Source organism: Mus caroli, unplaced genomic scaffold (genome assembly GCF_978045245.1).
Source record: "Mus caroli unplaced genomic scaffold, Mus_caroli_1 scaffold_1, whole genome shotgun sequence".
Lineage (NCBI taxonomy): Eukaryota > Metazoa > Chordata > Mammalia > Rodentia > Muridae > Mus > Mus caroli.
This window is the reverse complement of record NW_028227256.1, coordinates 21777897-21805700: the sequence shown is the minus strand read 5'-3', so window position 1 is coordinate 21805700 and position 27804 is coordinate 21777897. Positions and strand designations below refer to the sequence as shown.

At 40.8% G+C, this 27804-nt stretch overlaps 1 protein-coding gene across 1 annotated transcript in view; it reads right to left on the bottom strand.

Annotated features, from left to right (window-relative positions):
• Lmbrd1 (LMBR1 domain containing 1) overlaps positions 1-27804 on the bottom strand; it is an 80412-nt gene that overhangs the window by 16705 nt on the left and 35903 nt on the right. Inside the window, exons 8-13 of the mRNA XM_021171300.3 lie at positions 20472-20597; positions 16882-17034; positions 3282-3346; positions 2858-2960; positions 2247-2351; positions 296-445 (exon numbers count right to left, since the gene is read on the bottom strand). Coding sequence (XP_021026959.1) covers positions 296-445; positions 2247-2351; positions 2858-2960; positions 3282-3346; positions 16882-17034; positions 20472-20597 — 702 coding nt within the window. The remainder of the gene's footprint in view (positions 1-295; positions 446-2246; positions 2352-2857; positions 2961-3281; positions 3347-16881; positions 17035-20471; positions 20598-27804) is intronic.

Genomic DNA, 27804 nt, shown 5'->3' with positions numbered 1-27804 from the left:
TTTTGTAGAAGCATTAGGAATCTTAGTCAATAAATTAATGACGAAAAGAACAGTAGCTTAGTGTCATAGGATCCACTTAATGAACAGTTATAATGAAATTATGATATTTTAAAAAGTACGAAACAAACATAAAATGTTCACAAACATTGAAAAGCCAGTTTAGTCAATAATGAATTTAATAATTACTGAATAAAATGTTTTTTAAATATCTCTAAAGCTCTTTTTAAATTTATTTTTATTTTTTATCATTATTTCTAAAATATAGAAATAGCAAAATTTTATATCCCGCACTTACCTCTATTAAGTAATTCTGGCTTCCGTACATCACGTACTGAGGCGCGAGACTGTAGATCATGTAGCTGGTATGAAGGACAATGAGCAGGAGGATCATGCAGAGAAATAAGAGTGCCTGAGGCCTGGTTCGCCCTCTTCTGATTTTATATAACTGCAGGAAAATGACAAAGTTTCACCAACATTATTTGAAACAATCAGTCCTTCTGTGGACAAACTCATACAGTTCCACTGTCCCAAAATTAACACAGTAACTTGAGAACAAAAGAGGAAAAAGACCACTTTTTTTTCCTCTACAGTTTTTAGTGTTAACCTTATGTGGATATGAAAATACTGTCAGAGCACCTATGTCCAAAGGATACTACTTAACTATTTCAGACTAAAGTAAAATCAACATGATTCACTAGCGATCGCCAGCTCACACACGCCTGGCCTGACTTCCTCTGTGATCCTTTCACATGCTTACAGAACTAAGAACTGTGAACACAAAGTATAAGTATTCAGAATTTGTGCTTTGGTTTTATAACGTTATCACGTAAACACAAATATGACCCACTTTTACATACTAATTTCTATAAAATCATCATGATACCCTCATACCAAATTCTGCTTTAAAAATCAGTTGTGGAAGTTTATGATAATCTGGTTATAGTTGTGGCATTTTTATCCATGCTAAAAAAGAGGAATTAAGTGTTAACTGTATTTTAAATAATGATGTTACTTGCTCCATCTTAACGGTGAACCCCACTTTTACTCTAGTAACTGAAGCATCAGCTTCCAGCCACTTCACTGATAACAGCATAGTACAGGCTAACAGAATTTCTGTTCTGAAGCAGATGATAACACCATCACTAAAAATGTGCACTTCCCATATTCCCTTATGCCCAGGAGTGGTCGCATAATAAAATACCCCAGTGAGAGAAACAGAAAGGATCCCAGAACCATCAGACCTAGGACTGTGACTACTAAAGCATTTCCCCCAATAGCAAGAAAATTTTCTTTAGTTCAAATACATATTTACTAGGTTTTCTTTGATTCTTATCTAGAAATAATGTCTATCAAATTTAGCTTTGATTTAGAATTCATAATTACTTCAAGATAAATAAAAAAATAAATAAGTAGGGTTTCCATACAGCCAGTGTCGGCTCTCTTGAATCACGCCTAGGTTGCTTATAACTGACATAAGAGTGGGGTCAATAATTATGTTACACTGTTCAAGACAAAAGGAAAGGGGACAAGTCTGGCCCCTGCAGTCACTTGGTTGGTTACATGTACAGATGGGGAGTCATGATACAGAGGGCTAACAGTAGCCATCCAACTCCTAACAGGGAAGGAAGTCTTAGAACTTCACTGAGTCCACTGTGCTCATTCTATGTCCAATGCAATCAAACACTAAGCCAGACAACACACTTTCTACCATGGTTTCTCCACTTGGGCAGTGCTGACATTTCCAGTTTGATTAGTCTTTGCTCTGTGTGCTACATCATGTCTAATTAGCAGCGTCACTGATCCCTATCCACTAGATTTCCCTAGCAATTATAACTAAAAAATGTTTCCAAACACTGCTAAGTATCTGTGAGTGCATGTGTGCGCATGTGCTCTCTCTCCCTCTCTCTCTTTCTCTCTCTCTCTCTCTCTCACACACACACAAACTCCTACTTAATACCTCCTGTTCTACAAAGAAAGCACTTTTGTCTTAACATGAAGCAAAACATTAGTATTCTTATCACTTTTCCTACCAATCTATATGCAGCATATGCTAAATACAGCAGCGGGCTATGGCTGTGCACTATCCTAGCAGTAGAATGGCAAAGGCAGGAAGATCACAGACTTGAGCCAATCTGGGCTACAAGTTCTTTCTCAAATAACACACAAAACAACAAAGAGAATAAACTGCCATAAGAGAAATAACATAGAGTAATGAGAACAAAACCCAGAAAATAACACATACTTACCCTAATCCAAAAGAACCAAATGCCAATGTTTCGAATTCCTGCCATCGAAGTAAAAATAAAGTACATAATAATAATTGTTATAAGAATGTAATCAAGAGGGAACACCTGAAAAAAAGATGAAGATTACATTTAATACTCAAGCTATAAAAGCTCTAGAAATTAAACAAAATAGCCAGAAACAATTATTTACTTTTGATAATTAAATATTAATCCCCTTTAAGATTAGGCTAATATGAGAATATCTTAAAAAGAAAAAAATATTTTCATCAAACCCCAACTACTATCATGTTTTCATCCTAAGGGGGGAAAATCCTAAAATAAATTACATTATACTTTTGTTTTGAAATAAAGTACTTAATTAAAATTGAAACCCAAATACTGTTTGGAAGAGTTCACCTTTCGTAATACTATGCATCTCACATCAACAGTGTGCCAATACACAGGTATAATCATCTATAAACCAACATCAGTGCAGAAAATATATGCAAATAAAAAACTAGCACAGTGCTCCAACTCAGGTCTGACTTTTGTAAGTTTTCATAATCACGCTGTTAATGGGACAGGTAAAACAGTGTTTTGCTGTCGTGTGAAATGCCTGACATGGCACTTACTGTTTGTAACAAAGGCAAAAGCATGTTCAGTGGATTGCTCAGGTTAGTTCCGAAGATGATGAAACCCGAGTCTATTCCCGCTGAATGAAGAGCTTGATCCAGACTGAAACACAGAGTGGTGAAGAATGAATTTACATTACACCATCACATTTCCAGCCCAGCTAGAAAGAACATGGTTTTAACCTAAGCACGCTGCTTCTGTTGAGCCATAGGAAACAAATTAAACTTGGCTTAAATATTCCACAGAGATTGTCAATAAGTAAAAAGGAAACATTGTCCATTATGAGACCTTTTACAGATTCTCTGGGTTAATGTTGTACAACACTTCAGGTAGAATGGGCTACACTAATGTAACTCAGCACCAAAATGTATGTTTTCAAAGCCTTGGTCTAAGTGCTTTAGAAAGCATGTCTACTGTACTTACTTTGACAGGAAGAGAGAAATTACAAACAGCAACGCAACGAGGATGAAAAATATTCCCCAAATGATCTAAAATGAAAAATATATTCATTAGAACACAGCTTTCAACATGGATTCTGAAAGCACAAAATCTTTAAGCTGACAGAAGTGGCTGCCATTTAGCAACGATCTAACGCAAGGCACCATTTAATTTAGTACATAGTCCTAGCATTTGTACTGGAGACTTTACCGGGAGACCGCTTGCTCAATAATGCGTACACAAAGAGGCAAAACATTGAAAAAGTCTCAACTAACAAGTAAACAAAGAAAACTTTGGCTTGATCAAAACATTCTGTTCTATTACCGGAAAGGACATTAAAGAGAAAAGTAACTTCACTCACACATACACGAATGTACAGACACAGAGAGACAGAAAGACAGAGAGAGAGACAGACAGATAGACAGACACACACACCTGCACACACATGTGAGCACACATACAGTGCTAGAACAGATCTCAAGCCAGAAAAGTCTATGTAATGAAGCAAAATTCCTTCCAGCTAGAGGAGCTGCCATAGAAAATGTTTCTGTGGCAAATACATCAAGTGTTTGAACTTCCACGCCTTACAATATGAACTTTGTTCTAGAGATGGACATAAAAAGGTAACACAATATTGGAACTGAGTTTCTGAATAACTGTTTCAAAATGAAAAAGAAATGAACTCTACCTATGGCAGCAAAATCTCGAGGTCTGTTGTTATTGTTTTGGTTTTGTTCAAATTCAAGAACACCTGAGCCAAAGTAAAGAGCTGGCAAGGCCGCAGGAGGAGGGGCCTTGGTCTGAGCACAGGCTAGCTCTGTAGGCCACAGGAAGAGGGGCCGTGGTCTAAGCACAGGCTAGTTCTGTAGGCCACAGGAGGAGGAGCCTTAGTCTGAGCACAGGCTAGCTCTATAGGCCACAGGAGGAAGGGCCTTGGTCTGAGCACAGGCTAGTTCTGTGGGCTGCAGGAGGAGGGGCCTTGGTCTGAGCACAGGCTAGCTCTGTTTGGCTTTTCCTTTGGAACTGATGGGAAGAGACGAATGTGAAATTTCATTTGACATGATACTGAAGTGTCTTTCAGAATGCTGGGAGTGGGATGGGGATAAAAGATGTTATGTGAATACTAACATAAGATTTTACCCGCCCTAACAAGATGAGCTTCTGAAATCAATTCTGAAAGAGGGTTGGGCTTGCCTTTTGTGAATTCTCCAGTTCAAACATCCTGCCCTAGGGGCTTGATGGGAAGGGAGGACGACAGGAGAGGGTCAAGAGGATCTTTGTGAGCAACACCACACGACCTATCTCCTATGACGGGGCCTCTCTGAGAATTCAGTATTAGAAAAGGGTTTCCCTGGCAAGGAACTCTTCCAGTAAGTAGCACTGCAGCATGACAGAAATGACAAATCTTGAAGAGGCAAAGATTCCCTTCTGTTATATTTTCACAAAAAAAAAAAAAAAAAGTAAAAAAAAATTCTTAGTTGTCTTATCAGTGTGCATATGAGTTAAGAGTATTTAGCTACTTAAGATCACAGAATAAGCACGAGGAATCTAAATACTTTATGACGCTCCCATCCTGCATGCATACAGGAATTAAAATGAGTAATTAAAGCATCTATTACAACGCTGGTGAGAATATCGAGTTAGTTGACCTAGAAGCCAAGATTATGCTTTCACCAAGATGCCAGTTTCTATAGGAAGATGAAGCTGCATTAAATGTTTCAGAGTAAGAACTTTTAAAGCACTTATTCCCCACAGAGGCACAAAGGAGCTAGCACAAATGCCTGGAACCAACTCTTTCTGCATTACGGAGATGAAGCAAAAGCAAATAGCACTGCAGGGCCATTAATTCAAGAAAATGTAGGTGAACCTGGGTAGGACATAGTGAACTTGAACTTGCCCTAGGTCCGAATCCCCCATGCTAATGCTATGGTCATCCTGAAAACAGTCACAGAGGCCAGCAGTCTGGAGATAACACAGCACACAAAAGTGGGCCGAAGCTCTTTAAAGCATCATTTCCAGAAAAATGCCATCACTTGACCTGACTGGTGGTTCTCAAGAAAACTACTTATAAAGTGGCCTGTACTTGACCTGGATGGGTTTCCACACAGTGCTAAAAGCCTTTGTGATGGCTGCAAACAGTGACAAGCAATCTATGAACTGCATGCCCTTAAGGGTCAGTGAACAAGTGCACAAAAATATACTAACCAAAAATCTTTAAGAGAAGGTCTAGGAAATGAGACGTCTGTTGGGAGTCTCAGGTTCTCATTTCCTAGCAGTCTGAAACGAGCTGTGTTTGCTCAGGGCTATGAACATGCTCAGAACAGATGTAAGAAAGCCTAAACTCCTGCTTGAAACTGCACAGGAAAGAAGTGCAGCAGAGGCAGAGCTGAGATTGCAGGCTTGTTGCTGCATTGTACACACAGAGATGCTCAGACAGAGGCTGAGTCTCACGGGTTGCAAGAGGTTAAGACATTTTCACTATTAATCAACACACTAATTGATAGGAGCTAGAGTGAACGCAGATCAAAGAACAAACGCCTTGTGGAATTAATTCATAAAAACTCAAGGATACATACAACAAAGAAAGGAAAGAGAGAGGGAGAGAGGAAGGGAAGGAGGGCAGGAAGAAAGGAAGGAGGGAGTGAGGAGAATCATGGATAAAACCAAACCAAGAAAACATGGTAAACACAAAGGAGATAAAAGAATTAATAAGCACTTAGGGAACCCTAGACTTTGGAATATACAAAACCTTTTTATTTGTTTTAAAACATTAAAAAAATAAAATTAATACATTAAAATGTTTCTGCAAATAATCAGTATCAATGAAGATATGTTGATCAGGAACTGCTACATATTCAGATGCTAATTTCTGTACCCCAAGATCTGTTTGCCCACTATAAGCAAATTCTCACATACTCTAGCTATTGTTGTGCAAACCATGTTTCCTAAGTTAACTGTCAATAAAACACAGGCTAAAGCCTGTGATTGGGCAGTAGACAGAGGTAGGCGGGTTCTTAGTTACCCAGCTGCTAGTCCCAGGTAGAAAGGAGAGAAGAAAGGAGAGAGAAAGAGAAAATTGCCATGGGGTAGGTGAATCAAGAGCTGAGCACATGGCCATTAGGGCTGGCTTGATGGAGTGGGGGGCCCACGTGGAACACCGAAAGGGAAACCTTGGAGCTCATCACAGAAAGGTAGACAAAATAGCATAGAGGGCTGATATCAGCCCAGCTCTAGTGCCTTTATAAGTATGATAAAAATCTTATTTCTGAGTCTTTTCTCTGTGAACAACATAGTCTGAAGTAGCGTAGGAACCCCTGAAAGATATTTTAAGACAACAAGGGGGTTATAACAAACTCCCAGAATAATAACTACCACAACAAAGATAAAAATGAGATTTATTTTAAAAAGTGAACTAAAATTTTGAAGCTGAAAAATAGAATAATGGAAATAAAAAGTTCCTTAGAAGGAGCCACAGCTGACTTGAGCAGGGGAGAGTTATAGAGCAAGAAGGTGAACAGATCCACCAAGCCAAGGCACACAGAGAAGAAACAAGGAAAGAGCGGTGGATGGGGCTCAAGGCATATGGGAAATCATAAAGTTAACTAATAAAATAGCAGGATTTAATGAAAGAGGGAGAATATTTGAAGAAATAATAGCCCAAGGCATTCCCCAACAGGATGAAAATGTTAACCTGTATACTCAAGAAACTTCAATTAGAATAAGTCAAAACCATACCCCCCCACACACACACACAAACATACAGGTAATGAGTGTGTGTGTGTGTGTGTGTGTGTGTGTGTGTAAGGAGGGACAGGGAGAGTGACCCCCAAAGGGAGCTCCTGAGATAAGAGAAGACAAAGCAAGAGAAGAAACTCCTCATCCCTTCAGATTCCATGGATTAAACTGTGAAGACAAATTAGATAAAGCCAATAGAGAACTGAGGAGTGGGACTGAATGTCACAGGCTCGCAGAAGAACCCTGCACAACATCCAGAACTTACAACCAAAACACTACATAAAGTTTACACATTCTGGGCCTGGAGAGATGGCTCTGAAGTTCAGAGCCCTGGATGTTCTTCCAGAAGACCGGGGTTTGATTCCAGCACTGTCATGGTGGCTCAGAACCACTGCACCTCCAGTTCTAGGGAATCTGATGTTCTCTTATGACTTTCATGGACCATGCATGCTAATGGTGTGCAGACATACATGCAGGCAAAGCACCTATGTACATAAAAATGTAAAGAATCACAGAAATGCACTCACTATGAAGAATAAATCAAAAGAGAAATTAAACAGGTAAAGGACTCATAAGAGATGTGTGTGTGTGTGTGCCTACTTAGCAAAAATGAAACTTTCTGAACTTTATGGTGCATTTCACCTAAGAACTTAGACTATTTAGATGCATGTGCTGTTCTGCTGGAGATGTACATGCACCCCCTCCTACACGTGACAGTTTCAGAGGTGGAACCTTTAGGAGTGGTTCTCAGCCTTCCTAAAGCTGAGATCCTTTAATATAGTCCCTCATGTTGTGGTGAGCCCCAACCCTAAAATTCCTCTCCTGGCCTCTGTCTCTGCTGCATACACATGGTCACAATTTTAGGAAAAAGGTGTGGTGTGTGGGCAGTATGTGGGTAGAAGCAAGTGATGCTGTCCAGCCTACTGCACACACCAGCCAGATTCTCCAAGGGTTGTATCTTATCCTACTTTAGGACTTTCGCTATATATACATACTGAACAGCTTGCTGATTAGTGATATACAAAACGCTTGGTACCAGTGTCTTGACAGCAACAGTATTTAAACAAAACCACAATTCAATCATAAGAACCAGGAAATTAATATCGATATGACCTTAGCTGAATCTGAACTGAGTTGTTCATGTCAATTACCGAAAAGCAATCTTTTCCAGTCTGAATGCAACCCAGTATCACGCAGTGCTTATGCGGCTTCAGTAACCTTCAGCTTGGATCAAATAATAATTAACCCCCCAGGCCCCCCGACCTTGACATTTGATGACCAGGGCAATTATTTTATAGAATGCCCTGCAAGCTAAATGGTCTATTTCTCATGAGCTTTTTTTTTTTTGGGGGGGGGGGGGGAGGGCGGGGGCAGAAATGGCAGAGAGACTCCTGTGAATGTATCACATCAAGAGGCACAGTCAGGTCTATTTGTCCTACAATTAATGGGGTTTTTCCACTGTCAAAGTGTCATTTCCCCTTCTATAACTGATACGTTTTTGTGGTGTCATACTTGAGAATAGGTAAAATGTTATTCTCAGCAAAGTCTTACCTTTAATTTCAAGTAGCTATTAATGTCTCTCCCCAAAGAAAGTATGTGTTACCTACCAAATGTTGCTTTCTAACTGTTGGGTTTTTCTAAATTTGTTTAGTGAGCTTTGTTTTATTCAATTTATTTGCTCACATCAATAGAGTCATAAATTGCTATAAAGTTTTTAAAAGATTTATTTTATTTATATGAATACACTGTAGCTGTCTTCAGAAATACCAGAAGAGGGCATCAGATTTCATTACAGATGGTTGTGAACCATCATATAGTTGCTGAGACCTCTGGAAGAGCAGTCAGTGCTCTTAACCACTGAGCCATCTCTCCAGCCCCCATAGAATGATATTTTATTCACTGAGTTATCATCATTACTGCTACTATGTACACTGTGAATACCATTATTCTATACCTAAATGGTTTGACACTTAGGCAGTGGCAGACGGCCAGGGCTGGCTCCTCTCAGTACAGTTCTCTGTCTGAAGGAGAAGCTGCTTTCCTCTACCATTTGCTCTCGGAGGCACAGTCCTAGATTTGGGTAGCTGCCTGCGTGGTCCTCCTTCCTTTCCACAGAAGCAGCCTGGGACAGTCTACTAGAGATCAAATACTCTGGACAGGAACTACTAATCCATCTGTCTTTTCCCTAGATCATGTCACCTTGCCACTTATCTGTATTTTCTTAAGTGTCTTTTATTTTTGGTAGCTTTTTGGTAGCTTGAGATCCTGTTGTGGAGTTAAATTCCTTTTCACTTCCATTTTTACTGACAGGTGTGTTCTAGGCTATAGACTTCTCAGACCAGCAAGTTACATACATCTTCTAGTACAGACAAAGACATGAAGCATCAACCCTACAATCTCAAGAAACAAAATCATGAGCTCAAGGATCAGAATGAACAAAAGTGATGCCTGCCCTCCTGTAGTTGTCAGAAAGGACCCAGTCCTATTGATAAATTTCTCCTTCAGACCTGGAGTATTCCTTATCAAGTGTGTAGGGCCAGAAGTGTTTCTGAATTTAGTTAGAGTCTTCCGGGTTTTGGCATAATTGAATAAATGTTATCACTGCACATCCTTAATCCAGAGACAGAAAAATGGAAATCCAACCAAATCTGAGACTTTCTGAGCACCACAGATGCTAAAGCATCCCAGATCTGTAGCATCTGGATTGGGGATTGGGGATACGCAGCCTTAATCATTAATGTTCAGAAACTCTATAGTGAGTTTTATTTCTGCTGTCCACTTGGTGACTATAAGGTTACTTTTCGTGTAAAAGGGGCCTTAGCTTATTGATTTTGTTTAAATTTCTAGTCTCAAATAAATTCTATTTAAAGTAATATATGTATCTACTTTATAGAATGTACTGGTATTCTTCTTTATGACTCAATTAACATATGATAAATTGTTTTCCACATGTACTTGGACAAATGTGTGTGTGTGTGTGTGTGTAGTGTAGTGTATATGTGTGTATGTGTGTGTGTGTGTGTATATATATATATATGTATATGTATATATGTATATATAGTGCATGAAGGACCCAAGCGGACCAGAAGGGCATGTCAGATTTCCTGGGATTCTCCAGTCACAGTCACAGTTGGCTGTGAACTGTCATGTGGTCGCTGGAAGAGTAGCCAGTGCTTTCACCATGAGCCACCTCTCCAGCCCCTCCTCCACATTCTTACTCTATGTTGTTTATATGAAATATCTTACCTTGCACATGGTAGCTATTTCTTAACCACCTATTACCATGTTCAGTCTGTTTCTTGCAATCTTCCATGAATTTTGCTTCATCAAACACTGTGGTTTGGTTTCTACAACAAATATTCATAACTGCTACATTTTTATTATAAACTGGAACTTTTCAGATTAAAAATGTATTCATTTCCTATCTCAGCTATAGTACATTTTTCCAATCTTTTGGCAAAACCAATGCCTGACTTACTTCCTTTTTACCTGTTGCTGTAGGTGGTACATCTAGACAGAATGTGGCCCTTATCAGCCTCATGCCTTGACAATCTTACAAGACCCAACCCAGCTGTCAATAGAGCCATGTCCTCTCTGGAGACTACAGCAGGGAAACACTCCACACACCTCCTCTGAGGTAAGCAAGACTAACTCGTCCACCATGTCTTTGCTATGTTACTTCTCTGACTAATGTTACCACAGCAAGCCATCCTTACATGTTGCTGACCTCTCTGCTAGTTGTATAATTTGTTTTTGTCTCTTGTTAAAAATGTTTCGCCTTGAAATTTCAGGTTGCTATATTCAGACCACCCCCAACATAATCTCTGTATTTTGAGGTCTATAATCACAATTATACCTCTACAGATCCTTTTGCTACTTAAGGTAAGATATTTGCAGTCCCAGGGAATAGGTCACCAAGAGCAGCATCCTACTAACTGAACAACATCTTTTGTTTACTAGTTTTTATTAAATCTGACTGTCAAACATTAGAATCACTTTCTGTTTTCCCATGGTTTCTGTTTGTTTGTCCCTGAGGACCTCCTTATTTTCAGTCATCTTGAGCTGCTATTTTAAGTGTATCTCTTTTCAATAACATATAGTTGGATCTTGCGTTGTGGTAAAAAATTTTAAATTATTGTAATAGTGGGTTGGGTCATTCACATTTGTTGATACTACTGATACATTAAGCATTAACAATGCCTTACTGATGGACAGTTGTGTATATACGACACTTCTTATACTCTTTGCTTTATGTATCTAGAACAGGTAAACTCTGAGAGAAAGAAGAAATAGAATAACAGTCATCAGGAGATGGGACTATTTTTAATGGGCAGGGTAGTTTTGTCTGGGAAATAAGCTGGGGAAAGAGTAGAGGTGATACAGTCCAGAACGATGGCGTGCTTATCACTGGACATATACTTAATCGGAAAACACTAAAGCACCGAAAGCATGCGCAAGTGAGCACTGGCAATCTGTGATGTCACTAGTGACATTATAACTCTGTACAGAAACAACAAGAATCCTCAAATGATATTTAAGCCAATGGATCTAGGCTACCCAGGCCAGTGAATCTGTCAGAGCTTTAAGAGTGGCCCCTGCTCCTCCAGAAAGGAGTTCATCCGAGTATCGATGAACACTGGATGTAGGATGGTTAGAAAAATGCTGTTACTTTAATTGATTCGGCTCAAGGAACCTCTATCTTATTTATCTAAATGATGTGCTTACTTTTTAAATTTGTCTCTGGAACCTAACAGTTGTCTTTAGTTCCACTGCTATATTTTAATAGTTGCAAAGCTTGTTTATACAAACAGGAACATCAGAAACAAACGGTGTGTGGTATAAATCACTTAATTTTCATATAAAACTTAAGTGTTATGACTTCATTTTAAAGAGATGTAAAGAGGTTAAGGAAAAGGAAGGTACAAGTTGTTATAAGGCTAACAGGGTGCAGAGCACGGACAGAGCCCGGCACTAACTAACTGCAAAGCCTGTGCTCAGAGCTGTCACACTGAAATGAGGTATACACATCCCGAGGGGAGGGGAGAGGATGGCTATGTGAAATCACAAGATCAGCAGGCATCTTTAGGGGAGAAAAAGCAGTATTTGAGGGGGAAGACAAAAAGTATTTCTGAATCAATCAATCTCTCTCTCTCTCTCACTCTGTGTGTGTGTGTGTGTGTGTGTGTGTAATGATAAAAAACAAATAGAGATTACAGAATAGAGCAATAGGCAATACTGGCACCAAATTTTCAGACAGAATGTAACTTGAGCATGGTGGCTCATGCTCCCCAAACTTAGGAGGGAGTGGCTCGTGTATTCTTATAGGTCCAGGAATGACTGGTCTACACAGTGAGTTAGATGTCAGCCAGGACTATATAGTGAGCACCTATCTCAAAACAAAAAACAAATAAACAAACAAAACATATAAATAAATAAAATATTGGAACTTTTAAGTCAATTTCAGCATACAGTGTGCAAAGACGGGTGAATCAAGCTAAAAAGGCCTTCATCAAGGCTAACTTTGATGCTTAGTGTTTAAGAAACACTAAGCAAAAGGCAGTTTTCTACTTCTGAATTACATCAACTATAGAGAAAGCACCAAGGAGATAATTAATGACTGTTGTATCTCACTTAAAGAAAAAAGGAAGTGGTTATCTCCTTGCATTTATATTAAATTTTTTTTTTTTTTAAATCAGTCTATCCCCCAGAGATTTCCTTCAGGCAACCCTGTCTTACTTCTAGGTAATAAGCAGAATATTGGTAAGAATTCCAGTCACTATTCCGGAACAACACATTTACATAACAAATAGGAATAAACGTCAAGTCAACTATACTGGAAGTCTCAGGTAGGAAAACTGGAACGGGAAAAGCTAACAACTGGAAATCCTTCGCTCATCATCGGTTCAGTCTATTGCTGATCATCACAACACAATACTTGGCGTGACAAACTTTTAAGGAAGAATGGTTTATTTTGAGTTAGTTTGAATCAGTCTTGGTTCATGGTTAGCTGGCTTCATGCTTTTGAGACCAGCAAGGCAATGTATCACAGGCATGCAATAAGGTAAAGTGATCACCTCAAAGCAGGCAGGAAGTGCACAGCGCAGGGTCCTACCCTCCCCACAGGAGGCACACTCCTGGGTCCAAGACTGCTTCTAATTTTGAAAGGTCTCCGCGTCTCCCAGAAGCACCAGAGTGGGACACTAAGCCTCTAATAATTATCTGCAGGGGACATTTTCCAAACCACAGTCCTCACAGTAGAAGGGACTAAGTAAGCAGTCTTTTAGTTGCTAACACAACCAAGAATAAACACTTTCTAAGGAAGCTACAATAAAGCTATAAGAATTGACAATAAAGCAATTGACAATAAAGCTATAAGAACTGACAGGCCAGACAGGTTGCAAGAATTTTACAGATGAATAATAAGCATTGAAAATTGAAATCAGTAACATAATTTTCAACAGAATATAAAAGGATGCAGAAGCAATTTTTCAAGATGTTTTTAAGCCAGGATAGTGAATATAATAAACACTGACAGAGAAATATAGGATTAAATAAACAGTTCCCTCAGTAGTGTTAAGACATCAGCTCTCCCCAAATTACTTATAGATCTTGTAAAGCCAGAATAACCCTAGGAGACATTTCAACAGGTGTTTAACAGAATTATGAACTGATTCTAAACTCTAGATGGAAATGATCTGCCACAATCAAGAAAACTCTGAAAAGGAAGATAAAACTGGTAGATGTCTGCCCGACTTCATGGCTGACTACAGAGTTCCTGCCTGCAGTGAAGCTGCAGCATAGGAACACAGACCACAGTGGGCAGAGGGGCAGAGCTGGACACACTGGGCAGGGTTTCCAACAGAGCGAAGGGCTGCCCAAGTTCAAGGAGGAAGGGAAGTCTTGACATAAACTGTGCTGGAGCGGATGGGTACCAAGATAAGTCTCAAAATTAACTCAATGCAGACCACAATCCTGAAGGTGAGATGAAAGTAAAAATTCTGAGAATGTAGGAGAAAACTACCTTAAGAGAGATAAAGATTTCTAGAAACTAAGCACAAATGGTAAATAAATTGGGTTTCACAAAAATATAAGCATTATTTGTTTGAATAATAATATTAAAATAAAAAAGCACAAATTGCAATGTGATGTTAGCAATGACTATATCTGACAAAGTCCTTGACATAGAATGCTTAACAAATTTATACAAGTCTGTACTGGCTAGTTTTGTGTCAACTTGACACAGCTGGAATTATCACAGAGAAAGGAGCTTCAGTTGAGGAAATGCCTCCATGAGATCCAACTGTAAGGCATTTTCTCAATTAGTGATCAAGTGGGGAGGTCCCCTTGTAGGTGGTACCATCTCTGGGCTGGTAGTCTTTGGTTCTATAAGAGAGCGGGCTGAGCAAGCCAGGGGAAGCAAGCCAGTAAAGAACATCTCTCTATGGCCTCTTCATCAGCTCCTGCTCACTGATCTGCCTGAGTTCCAGTCCTGACTTCTTTCAGTGATGAACAGCAATGTGGAAATGTAAGCTGAATAAACCCTTTCCTCCCCAACTGCTTCTTGGTCATGATGTTTGTGCAGGAATAGAAACCCTGACTAAGACAAAGTCTTAGTAGAAAAACCCAATCTGATGATTATACACTGTAATATGTACTAAGATGTCTCCATACGTAAGTTCACCTTATAACACCTATTTAAGGAGAAAACTCTTATTTAGACAATGGTCAAAAGATTTATAGGCACAGTTTGCAGAAGGTCTACAAACAGCAACCACATAAAACAATGTCATTACCCAGCAGATAAATTGAACGAACCAAAACATGAGCTGTTACCATTCCTTAGTAGAGCAATTCTCAAAAATATTATGTAAGATGGACAAGGACATGAAGCAACTGATATCTCAATATTAAACAAATAAAACCAGTGTAACTATTGTTAAAAAAAAAAAAAAAAAAAAGCCTTGGGCAGCTTCTCATGAAATTGGTCACTAAACATTAGGCCCAACATCTCTACTTCAGGGTATTTAAGAAAAAAAAAATGAATAAAAGCTTATACTTTCACAAAGATTGTCTCCAAATGGAAATAACCAAGTATGCAAATTGTGATTTACTTACTTAGCAGTAAGGTGGAATAAACCACATAAAATGAAGCCACATGGAGGAACATAAAAACACTGCCAGGGGCTAGAGAGGTAGCTCAGTGGTTAAGAGTGCTTCTGTGCCTTCAGGCAATGGGTCCCAGCACCTATACTGCACGGGCTCACAGCACTGTAATCACCACTCTAGTAGCTCCAAGGGCTTCCTCTCATCTGCAGAAGCACTTCTTCAACCATGGCGTACATTCACACAAAACAGACAAACAAACAAAAATACCTTTAAAAATACATGCTATACTGTACTGTGGCTAAACAGGCATTTCTGTGTTCATGAATTTCTTGAAAGCTTAAACTAAAGTGAGGTCTGGGCTACAGGGAGCAGAGGGCAAAGAGCATTTAGAGACATATGTGGGTATTCTACGCATCCGTGTAGTTATATTTGGCGAAATCAATCTGGACACTTAATAACACTGCTTTAAAAACTCTTCTAAGCATATGTTCAGTGAAATAATGCATGCTTAAACAAACAGAGCTGATGACAGAGATTGCATTATCTTCTAAGTAATCATTAAATATGACAAGAATTTGGCATTAGAGTTAAGATTTGTGATAGGATACGATCAATCACCTTGGGGAAAAGGTCCTTTAACTAGTTCACCCTGGGCGGGGCACATTGCTCAATGGTAGAGCACTTGCTAAACATGCCTGGGGCCTGAAACAGCCCAGCACCACAAAAGTATGCAGAGATGCATTCTAAGAGATGTTTATAAAGCTGACCACCTAGAAAGATTAAATGACTTAATGGACAATATAGTCTCAGTTTTTAAATGTCAAAGGATGTTAAGGTAGTCAAGACTCAGCCTGTCTCATCCATCTTTTACGGCATTCTCTGAAACGTTATTCTATGTTGTGTTTTTGAGACAGTGTCACCATGCGGCTTAGGCTGGCCTTGAACTCAGAAGCCTACAGTTCCAGCCTACCAAATACAGAGACTGGAGGCGTATGTCACCAGACACCAATCTATAACATTTATCTTAAGGTTTAGGCCAACCTATTTTCTACCTTCCTGACTAACTTCACTTCCAGTCAATGTATGCAATGTGCAGCATAAATTACAACTTGAGTATTACCATATCCTGCCATCTGCCACCCGAAAGTTTCCCAACCGCAGAACAGGTAAAGCTGGTTCCATAGCTAACACTGTCAGATACTTTATAGTCTGAGTTGCCATCACTGCCCTAGGTACTTAAATTCTGGTACCAAAATTCAAGTGCCATAGTGGCAAGACTAGAAGGCTGGCAAACAACAGACTCTAAAATAGAGAAGTAATGGTTTCCAGTTCACACACAGAGCATTATGGTATTCTAGACGCTCATCTAACTAGCTTGTCACTAGTCACATCTAATTAGCTGCCACTTGGAGGCAGGTTCCTGAGTCCTGATGTGCGTCTCCAATCTCCCACGTACAAGAGCACAGACCTGCAGAATATGTTCTGGCTTCTTCTGTCACTTTCCCTTCCACCCCTTTGCATTTCCTAATGACACATGCACAGGAGTCCGTGGGTCTCTGATGTTACAGGCCTTGTTCAGACTACCAGCCAGAGAGCTGTGATGCACCTGGGTTACTTCAGCTCCAAAGCCCAGGCTCTAGAGTGTCATGGCACACTGCCGCCCAGGGAGACCCACCTCTCTGAGAGGTGCTACAGAAGGGCTTGCAAAAGATTTGACTGAACTACTTTATAAAACTCCATTTACCTTCAGGGGGCGCAGGGCACCACAAAATTTCGTCCACCAGCTGTTTTCAATGAATTCCAAGTGCCGCTCTCTTTTCCTAAGCGTTCTTAGTCTTTCTTCACATTGCTTTAAGGCACGTCTATCCCTCGCTGGCAAAGGTCGACCATCTTTGCTCTACAAATAATAGAACAAAATCAAGTTTTTTCTTTCCTCCTTTCAAATCATTAAAGTCTTAACAAAATACTCCCAGATTTAGCAGATCAAGCAAGCTTTGTAAGGCTGGACATTCCACGATTCAAACAACAGACACTGCCATTTCACAGACACAGCCTGGCCAAGGTCTGTGTTGAAATGGACCTGCCTGATGTGTTTCTGCAGTATTCCGAGTGTGTGCTAGATATATGAGCATAGTGACTCATAAAAGTATCCCATAAAAACAAGCCCACAAAGGAGGAAGAATGTACCTGCTTTTAGCAGAAGAACAAATATTTACTTAGGACTCTATTTTAAAAATGCAAAACACCAAGTTCAGGAGGATGCCGCACTGTTCCTATTAAGGTACAAAACCCACAACCTACAGCACATGCCACTGTAGCCTCAATCTGAAAGAACAAAATGAAGATAATAGCCGACAACACCTTCAGAGGAGCCTCTCACAGTTAGAAATGTGTCTTCCCGGTGGCACCCGGCCCCCTAAAACCAACCACCCTTTTTCATAGCTTATCAGAGGGAGTTCAGAAGGCCACAGTGTTGGACAGGGGCAACAGGGTTTCAGAGGATTCAGAGGGAAGAGTGATTCTAAGAACCTAGCTCGGACCGTTCGTGTTCCTGCAGACAGCATATCCTTCAAGCTATGGAAGGCTAGTGCTCAACCTAAGATTCATGCTGAGCATATGGGGCAGAAAGACAGGAAAGACAAAAAAGTCTGGGGAGTACAGGAGCACAAGGAGCTCTAAGCTGTGAGCCAGATGGGTACACACAAGCATCCTTAGGTGTTTCTGAGATCGGCACCGCTGCAGAGAGATCATGGGCTCTCACCAAGTGGTAGGAAAGGGGCTGGAAGGCAAGTCTCTGCCTGCTGAGAATTTCAACAAGTAATATTTTAAACTTGAAAAGATGGTACCTGAAAGGACATGTACTGTCTGGTTTTGTGTCAACTTGACACAAGCTGGAGTTAACACAGAGAAAGGAGCCTCCCTCGAGGAAATGCCTCCATGAGATCCAGCTGTAAGGCATTTTCTAAATTAATGATCAAGGATGCCAGGTCCATTGTGGGTGGTGCCATCCCTGGGCTGGTAGTCTTGGGTTCTATAAGAAAGCAAGCTGAGCAAGTCAGGGGAAGCAAGCTAGTAAAAAACATCCCTCCATGGCCTCTGCATCAGCTCCTGCTTCCTGACCTGCTTGAGTTCCAGTCCTGACTTCCTTTGGTGATGAACAGCAGTGTAGAAGTGTAAGATGAATAAATCTTTCCCTCCCAAACTTGCTTCTTGGTCATGATGTTTGTGCAGGAATAGAAACCCTGACTAAGACAGGACGGTTCCCTCTGGGCTTGGAAATGGCCACCAAAGGAAGTGCTTTTCTAGGTAGTCAAAAAGATACACAGAGGCCACTGCATACGTGGTTCAGGGGACTGGGCTGTATCTTGATCTGGCATCAGAAGGAGGTGTTGTACTCATAATGGTGGTTCTGAAAAATTTAAGATGCATCAGTGAGTAGGTTATGAGGCTTACAGCAGGGTTCAGGAAGTCACGGAGCCAAGGTAACAGTAGCAGAGCTGGTATTTCTGCAGAGAGCTCCTGAGCAGGCTATTCATGAAGCTGTAAAGGTAAAGCCTAAATTGAAATGGAAACCTCAGGATCCTGGAGATGACAGCCATGCGAGACATCTGCTGGGGAAGGCTGTAGATTCGGAGTAAAACAGAAGCAAAGGCACACACATGTGCCACCAGTGACAGAGCCGGAAGAGCAGAGCCATGCCAAGCTCTTGTCACAGATGATGCTACCAGGAGCCCTAGATGCCAAACATGGAACTTCTGGTTTGGTGTTTGTCCTCTTTCCCTATATCTCCCTGTTCTTCCTTTTTGCAATGGGAAAGTTCACTCTTATGCCACTGTATGGTAGAACTGCCAGCTTTATTACTTTACAGGGTCTCGGGTGAAGAGAATATACCCCTTCCCCCAAGACTTTGCATTTTAGCAGCACTGAGACTTTTAAAGACAGACGAGCTGCATTTTATAGTGTGACATGGGGGTAGAATGTTATGGGTTATGGTGATCTCTTGGACATCTATAAAGGCTAGACTTTTGATGATTAATTTCATCGTGAATTTACTGCATTAGGAAAGCACAAATAGCCTTGATAAGACACACTTTGGAGTATGTCTACAAGGACTATTCCAGAATGAACTGAGGAAAATCAGACTATCCTTGAACACAGCCAGTACCACCACATGGACTAAGGTCCTTGAACACAGCCAGTACCACCACATGGACTAAGGTCCTTGAACACAGCCAGTACCACCACATGGACTAAGGTCCTTGGACACAGCCAGTACCACCACATGGACTAAGGTCCTTGAACACAGCCAGTACCACCACATGGACTAAGGTCCTTGAACACAGCCAGTACCACCACATGGACTAAGGTCCTTGAACACAGCCAGTACCACCACATGGACTAAGGTCCTTGAACATAGCCAGTACCACCACATGGACTAAGGTCCTTGGACACAGCCAGTACCACCACATGGACTAAGGTCCTTGAACACAGCCAGTACCACCACATGGACTAAGGTCCTTGAACACAGCCAGTACCACCACATGGACTAAAGTCCTTGAGCACAGCCAGTACCACCACATGGACTAAGGTCCTTGGACTTAATGAAAAAGGTCAAGGGAGAAAGCCTGTTCTCTGAGTTGACCCACTCAGATAACAGAGGCAGTCTCAGGAACGGCTCCAGGTCCTGTCAGGTGCTTGGTTCAGTGAGGAAGGATGCTCGCTGTCAAGCCTGATGACCTGACGTCAGCCCCACAACTCACAAGGTGAAACAGGTTAACTGACTCCCATACGTTGTCTTTTCCTTCTCCTTGTGTGCTGTGGCATGTTTCCCCCACCCCCCACCCCCGCCCAGGTAAACAGATAAAAAGAAAACACAGGAGTTGCTTGGCCAACAGCAGTGTGCCCACCTGATGTTAAAAGCCCTTCTAGTTGTTAAAAAAGAATTGTGTGTCTGTGATATTTAAAAAAGACTTGGGATGAAAAACTGTTATCACATTTTAGAAATACAATTACCTCACACATGATTAAATGTAACCTTAAACTGCTCAACAAATACCCAAAATTTGACTTCAACAAAGGCAATGAAACACATTACACATAAAATCAGGGTGACTGAAAATGGTAGATGTCTTGGTCATAAGTATCCTATGTATTCTCAGAAAATGAAAAAATAACATAATCCTTGAATCATTTGTTGCACGAAATTTAAATAATGTAATGGGTTCTAGATTTGCCAGTGGCAGAGGAGCATCTTGAAGGACCACAATGGCAGGGTGACGCCACGCTTCCAGTGATGAGGCAGACCACGCTTCCAGCGATGAGGCAGAGACTTACCTTTGATCGAATCGTCTGAATGTGCTGCTCCACTTCCTCGATGTCCTCAGTGTTCTCCAGGCGCTCGTAGGCAGTGCTTCTAGTGCCTTTGATTAGGTTTAAGGGTAATGCCGACATGCCGTACGCCTGAAACAGATGATGTGTAAATGTTTTAATAGAGCTACTCAGACATCTAATACACAATTTTCAGGTTCAAATTGGTGTCCCTTCGGAGTAATGACTGGAAAGTGAGCGTCAGTGAACAAGGAGAGCCGGTCACCAGGCGGTGTGCCCATGTGGCCCTCAGCAGGCTCTTGATTGCCTCGGAGTTCTTCTCTTTACCCCAGTTACATGTGTACAGGTATGTTATTAAAACAAATTAGTCAGACTCTATCAAAGTGATAAGTTACAACTTCAGACTAATCAAGTTAATATAGTAATAAGTTAGTACAAAACCTAGCAACATTTTTTTTGTAATTTTCTCTAATACATAGAATAAACCTCTAGAATATACCCCTGATATTTGATGTCTAATTCGGGAACTAATTATCTATATACAATTCATTTAATATTCTACATACAAATAATCAAACTTTTTACTAAACTTCAAATACATTTCAACAATTAACTTCCAACCTTGAAAACAAACTGACCATTCAGTTCCAATGTTTTACTATACCCATCAACGTAAGACTCAATGACATTTGCTATGTAGCCACTGTTCAAAGACGCACTAACTTTAAGTACTTAAGAAATGCTCATAACTATTACGTAGGGGTGGCATCAACAGTCTCTGACTAGATGCAAGCTTGTCGTCTAAAATCTGTGTTGTATTCTTCTAATTATACAACCAGGGCACCTGACTCAGTCTCCCCTGGAGTTAGGAAGGGGCATGAGGCCGGGTTCCCCATTCTGTGCAGGAAAGCTGTGAATTCTTTAGCATGTTAACTCCAGCACTGCTTCACTGGGAACCTACTGTTTTAGTTAGTATCTGGGACATACTCTGGATTCAGTCTACCGTCCAAGCCCACGGTGTGTTCATTTTCCTGACTGTTCTGCTGGTCTGACTTAGTCCAAATCCATCTTCAATGCTGCTCAAAGTGATCTCGTTCCAATACCCATTTCAGACTATTATCTTCTAATTAATATCTCCAGGAGTCATGAGGATATCACTCAAAATCCTCTCACAGGACAGGATTCAAGGAAAGTGGTTCTAGGGTGAATGCAGAAGACAGGGAGGGGAACAGTACACAGTACCCACAGCTGCTATAGCTAGAGCACTTCTACTCATCCACCCATTCTTAATATACACATATATATATATACATGCATACATATATGTGTGTATATATGTGCGCGTACATATAATATGTATATGTGTATATGTATATATCTTGTTTATATATCATTTAAGATTGTGCTAAAAAGGAGTTTTACTAATTGTTTACTGTGGGCCAGGCTACTGACTGTTCTCGTAGTCATCTTGCATCCCTATCGTCTTGTTAACCTCATCTGTCCCCCATTTGCTCGCCACACTTAAAACCCTCTAGCGAACCACTTGAAGCTGTGGTGGAGTGCTCTGCAATACATGCAGTGCCCTCCCAGAATGCCACTGCCTGCCTGCCTCATTAGAAAATTTCAAGGCACTTCAAGTCTCAGCTTAATTATACCACGTCCGAGAAACTTCCCCAGATTTGCAAATGTGCTTTGCTTATAATAAATAACAGTGTGTGGTTAACATTCCTGGTCTGCCAGCCTTGGATCATCAGGCTGCTAGGCTATGTGGAGTCACAAGAGCAGAGACTGTTTGATGTGTTCAGGTCAGGACCCAACACTTTTCTTTTCTGTCCTTATTGTGGGAACATTTCCTAAGCTGATAATGTGCCAATGAAGATAGATTAAAGGTGATTAAAAACCTTTAGGACAAGAGAGTTCTCCATTAACATGGGAGGTAGTTATTATCTTACATACACTGAGCTGTTTATTAAAAGAGCTGAAGCGAACTAACTACTCAGTAGCTTCATGCAAAGTATATTAGAAAAGAAAAATATTTGTGTGGTAACAACCTGTTTTAAGGGGACACCAGGATACCCCACCTCTTAGAAATCTCTCTGAAGGTAGTGAATACAAGACAATAACCACTGGCTTCTGAATTGCACGTTTACGTTTCAATGATTATCAAGAAAATTAACTACAATGTTTAGGTTTTAATAAGCTTGAGATAAACATTTTAAAATATTAAGGTTTCTACATAATCTTTTGAATTTAACTTGATAGTTCAGGGAGGGAAAAATGTACACAACCACTTCTATTGCTTACTACTGCCCTCCAGTGGACTTCTAGAAAACTAACAACTCTAATGAGAGTAAGTTTGAAAAGCCTCTAGGTTAGCCCTAATTGCCTCCAATTTTTGTTGCTGTTTTGTTTTGCTTCCAAGAATAAATCACCAACCAAAATGTTTAAAAACATTATCTATAAAGTTCAAACGTGTTTCCATCTTATTTCACTGATGAGTTTAGAATGGAAATTTTTCTAGGATGATGTTTCCAACTCAAAAATCTTTGATTTTTGCTAAGGTTCAACAACAGGCACATATAGAATAAGCAAACATTTCCCATGAGTTGTAAAACCTCTAATTCACTGACACGCATGTTGTTACAATCAATGAGTCAATTCACTGCAAGCACTCCAGCCTTCCCGTAAGGACACATACATTTTCTCATGTTTGCCATCAGGGAAGTCTGACTGTGTCCTAACACTGACGACAGGGCAGAGGTCAGGACACAGCAGCATCGCTGCATGATCACAAACTCAGTCCTGGCTTAGGAGAAGTCACCTTCCATTGGGTTATGCACATTACTGGTATAAAGTGTTCATCTTATCCGCCACTTGCATACCTAAGCTAGTCTTACAGCACAGCACTGAGACAAACAATCACATGGAGCAGAGAAGGAGAACAGAGAAGCACAGAGAGTAAAGCTCTCTGTTCACAGTCACCAGGACAGCTGTTTGCAGAGCAGCAGTAGAGCGTTCTGTGTCCTTACAAGGGAGAGCCTCATTTAGAAGCTGTTCCACAATGTCTACCTAGGTATATGGAGGTGTACCTTTCTCCTTAAGTACTGCTGCCTTCCATGCGGAAAGACAGAAAGCAACAAGACCATGAAAATTGACACAATGCTGTTTGTTGTCAGCAGCTTCACAGCAGGTCCCAGACATGGTTCATTATTAGTTCTCAATGGCATAAAAGGAAGGATTGTATTACATTTATTACTACAAATATAATAACTACCATAGAGTAACTAATGGCCACTAATAACTAATCTATAGCCACTGTACATAGACCAGGATACTTACTAGATGCTTATAATTTGAGAGCTCTGGAGGACGTTTAATGTTTCCCTGATGAGTGGCAGTTAGCACCCTTGTCACTAAGCATGCCACTGGCCATAGCTCATATGGAAAGATCTTTATTCAACATCCCCACTTGGGGGCACCAAAAAATTTACACTATCTGCATAGGTCTGTATCCCCAGAGGCTTCATTTTTAAAACCGGAAAGGCAGCAGATCCCTTTCAATTCAGAGTTTGTCGTCCCCTACGGCTGAGTGTGGGGTTACACAGCCAACGCTGAAGACAGAGTACAGTGCCAAAGGGGAAGTGAAATTTAAATGATCAACTAGTTTCTAAACTCAATATATATATATACTATATATATATATATACTATATATGAGAAACACACTTGATTGGTAAAGAAATGGCTGTAATTTTAATATAAAAAATTAGCTGTAAGTTCTAGGACAAGACATAATTTCCATTTAGTTGATTCTTCAGATGCAGAGTCAAATAATTGCCCACCTTGGGTGCTGCAGTTAAAATTAAATCCTTTCTACCTTTATGGATATCTTCCATGCCTCCTTTCACGCTATACTTCACAAAAGACCAATTCTCAAGCTTTCCCATAATGAGGCCGGAAAAACTTTATAGCTCAGCTGTAAACAACTATAATCATTAGTAATATTAATTACCTATTTACACTAAGGCAGCCATCTACAAATGGTTGCTTTTTGATTATTTTCAAAGGGATTGTGTAGCTTTCTGACTAGACTTTAATAACATTAGGAAATCTCTGGCCCACTTCTATCAGGGAGGCCCAGGATCAGAAAGCAGACGCTATAGATGCACTCAGGCACCTGACTCAGCCGTGCATGTTCTTCTTTCCACTGTCAATATCAGTAATAAACCGAGCCACACCCTAGGTGGGGGTGAAATATTACCATATTGAGCTTCGAGCATATTTTCGGTACTATTTAAATGATATTTATTCTCTTCCCTCCTCCTCCCAATTCCCACTACCCATCAATTATGAATACATGTCTGACTTGCACATCCTTGAGTAATTCATTTCCTCACTCCTCATGTTATAATTGCCTTGTACATGTTTTTACTTTCAGAGAGAAGAAAGTAGCAGTAATTGCAGTCTGCTTTATATAAAACTAACTACTTAACCAAGTTAACAATGACTGTTTCCCAAGCACTCAGCAGAGTGATTCTCAGACTCACTACACTGTTTAGTTAAACCACCACCCGGATTTCTGAAGGACTTTCATGAAGACAGTGAGATGATGAAGTAGGTTAGGGGACTCTTGAACCCGAGCCCCTCAGTAGGCCTCTTCATTCTATTGTATGTTCAGCTTAAACGAAAAGCTCCAACTCCTAGGGAGCTTACAGCAACACTACTTAACTCTCGTCCTTGGCTGAGGACTTAGGCAGACCTTTTCATTCTATTCAGCAGCAGCTCTCTGACCTTTGGCTCCCAATTAAGTTCCTGTGGTTATTTTATCAGTATCTTTAAGGTTGCTCCCCTGTATTTGAGGAAAATTGCTTTAAGAATATCTCAATTCAGCATGATCATTTGATTTAAATGATTAAATGGAAAGGTTCAAAGTTGAACAACATAACACATTAGTTAAAAATTCTTCTCCATGGGCTGGAGAGGTGGCTCAGCACAGAGAACACTGGCTGCTTTTGCAGAGGATCCTTGTCCGGTTCCCAGCACCCACACAACAGCTCAAAATCATCTACAACTCCAGTTCCAGGGGATCTGGCTCCCTCTGCTGGCCTCTGCAGGCACCAGCACACAAGTGCATATATATGCAGGCAAAGCACCAACAAAGGTAATTAATTCATTACAATCCTCTCTGCTCCGTAGCACAGCTCATTCAGGAAGCACCTTTCAAATGGACTTGGTGACTTCACTGATTTTTCTCCTCACTTCACAAACTGGAAGCCAGGCAATATATTACCTGACCTCTCACCTGCCTCCTCCCTCCCTCCCAGCAGTACCTTTCTAGGGTCACAGGTATAGCAAATAGCCTAGGCAGATATAGGCAGCATCTTCCTCTGGGACAAAAGGCTTGCTGTCCATGCAAATGACTCTGCTTCCTTGAGTCAGGATTCCTTTTCTGTAGTGCACCTCACTGTGTGTGTGCTTCCTGGATTCTACTCACAACTGTACATGGAAACTAAACCAGAAACCTGAACAAGACAACATCAAGATTATGGAGCACTGCTGCCGTGATTAACCAAGGCTCCTATCTGACTCAGAGAAGTCCGGCAACTTCTTCTTTTTTTTTGGTTTTTCCGAGACAGGGTTTCTCTGTATAGCTCTGGCTGTCCTGGAACTCACTTTGTAGACCAGGCTGGCCTCGAACTCAGAAATCCGCCTGCTTCTGCCTCCCGAGTGCTGGGATTAAAGGCGTGCGCCACCTCGCCCGGCTCGGCAACTTCTTAAGCCACATATAGAGCAGACTGGAATCAGGGTGAGACCTAGGCCTTTCATACCACTCGACAGTGGCACTGCAGGCTGCTGGCTTTCTCTCTTGTCCATTTGTTTCTCCTGACTAATCTTTTTCATGCACTGCTTACTTCAGTTCCCTGCAATTACCAAAGTGCTTCTAAAACCAATACCTGATGAACTTCACAGACACCTGGGAAACCTTCCCATTCACCTAGAGGACACAGACTTGACAAGGTTAAGAAACAAACTCAAAATCAGCATGGCAGACCAACTGGAGAACAGCGACTGGAGCGCCAGAGCTCACTCCTGATCGGTTTACAGTTGTGACTTCCTTTTAAAGAACAAATGATATGCTGTAAGCATATTCTGTGAGACAGACAGATAGCTCTCTGCCCACTTACAACACATGGCAAACTTATGTATTCATATATTAAAATGCAGACAACTAAAAATGAATAATAAAACTAATACCTAAATAAAACCCTCAAGATATCAAAATGTGTGTGTGTGTGTGTGTATCTGTGTGTGTGTGTGTGTGTCTGTGTGTGTGTGTCTGTGTGTGTGTGTCTCTGTGTGTGTGTGTCTCTGTGTGTGTGTGTGTGTCTGTGTGTGTGTGTCTCTGTGTGTGTGTCTGTGTGTGTGTGTGTGTGTGTCTGTGTGTGTGTGTCTCTGTGTGTGTGTGTCTCTGTGTGTGTGTGTGTGTCTGTGTGTGTGTGTCTCTGTGTGTGTGTCTGTGTGTGTGTGTGTGTGTGTCTGTGTGTGTGTGTGTCTGTGTGTATCTGTGTGTGTGTGTGTGTCTGTGTGTGTGTGTATCTGTGTGTGTGTGTGTGTCTGTGTGTGTGTCTGTGTGTGTGTGTGTGTGTCTGTGTGTGTGTGTGTCTGTGTGTGTGTGTGTATCTGTGTGTGTGTGTCTGTGTGTGTCTGTGTGTGTGTCTGTGTGTGTGTGTATAACTAGTGGTAGTTGCTTCTCTCCACCAAATGAGTTCTAGAACTCAGAATAGAAGTCTTGGTGGCAGGAGCTCCACCCACTAAGCAATCTTGCCAGCCCAAGGTCTTTTCATTATGGATGTACCAATGAGCATGGAACATAAGTCAATTCTGTTATTATAACAACAGCCCATTTCTTTTATGCCTAAAGAAAGCCATGCAAAACTGTTTCCAAAAGGACAGTATTTTTCATCTTTACAAGAACCAAGAATCTCAAAGGCCTCCTTAAATGCTGCTTATACAGCTCAGGGGGTGGGTGGGAGTGGGGTTAAGAAAGAGCACTGATTATGGTTTTAGCTTCACCGAACCACAGAGCAGTCTGTATATGTAGCAGTCATTAATCCACACTTTGCCACTCCCAGGAAAATGAACAAAGTCAGAAAGTTAGAAAATACAGCATCACAGCGTATACACTATACAGCGTATATACTACACACTATGCAGAGTATATACCATACACTATACAGTGTATATACTATACACGATACAGTGTGTATACTACAGAGCAGCCTCAGTGTCTGGCTGCACAGGTACACACCCATATAGAACACATCTAGGAACCAGTAACA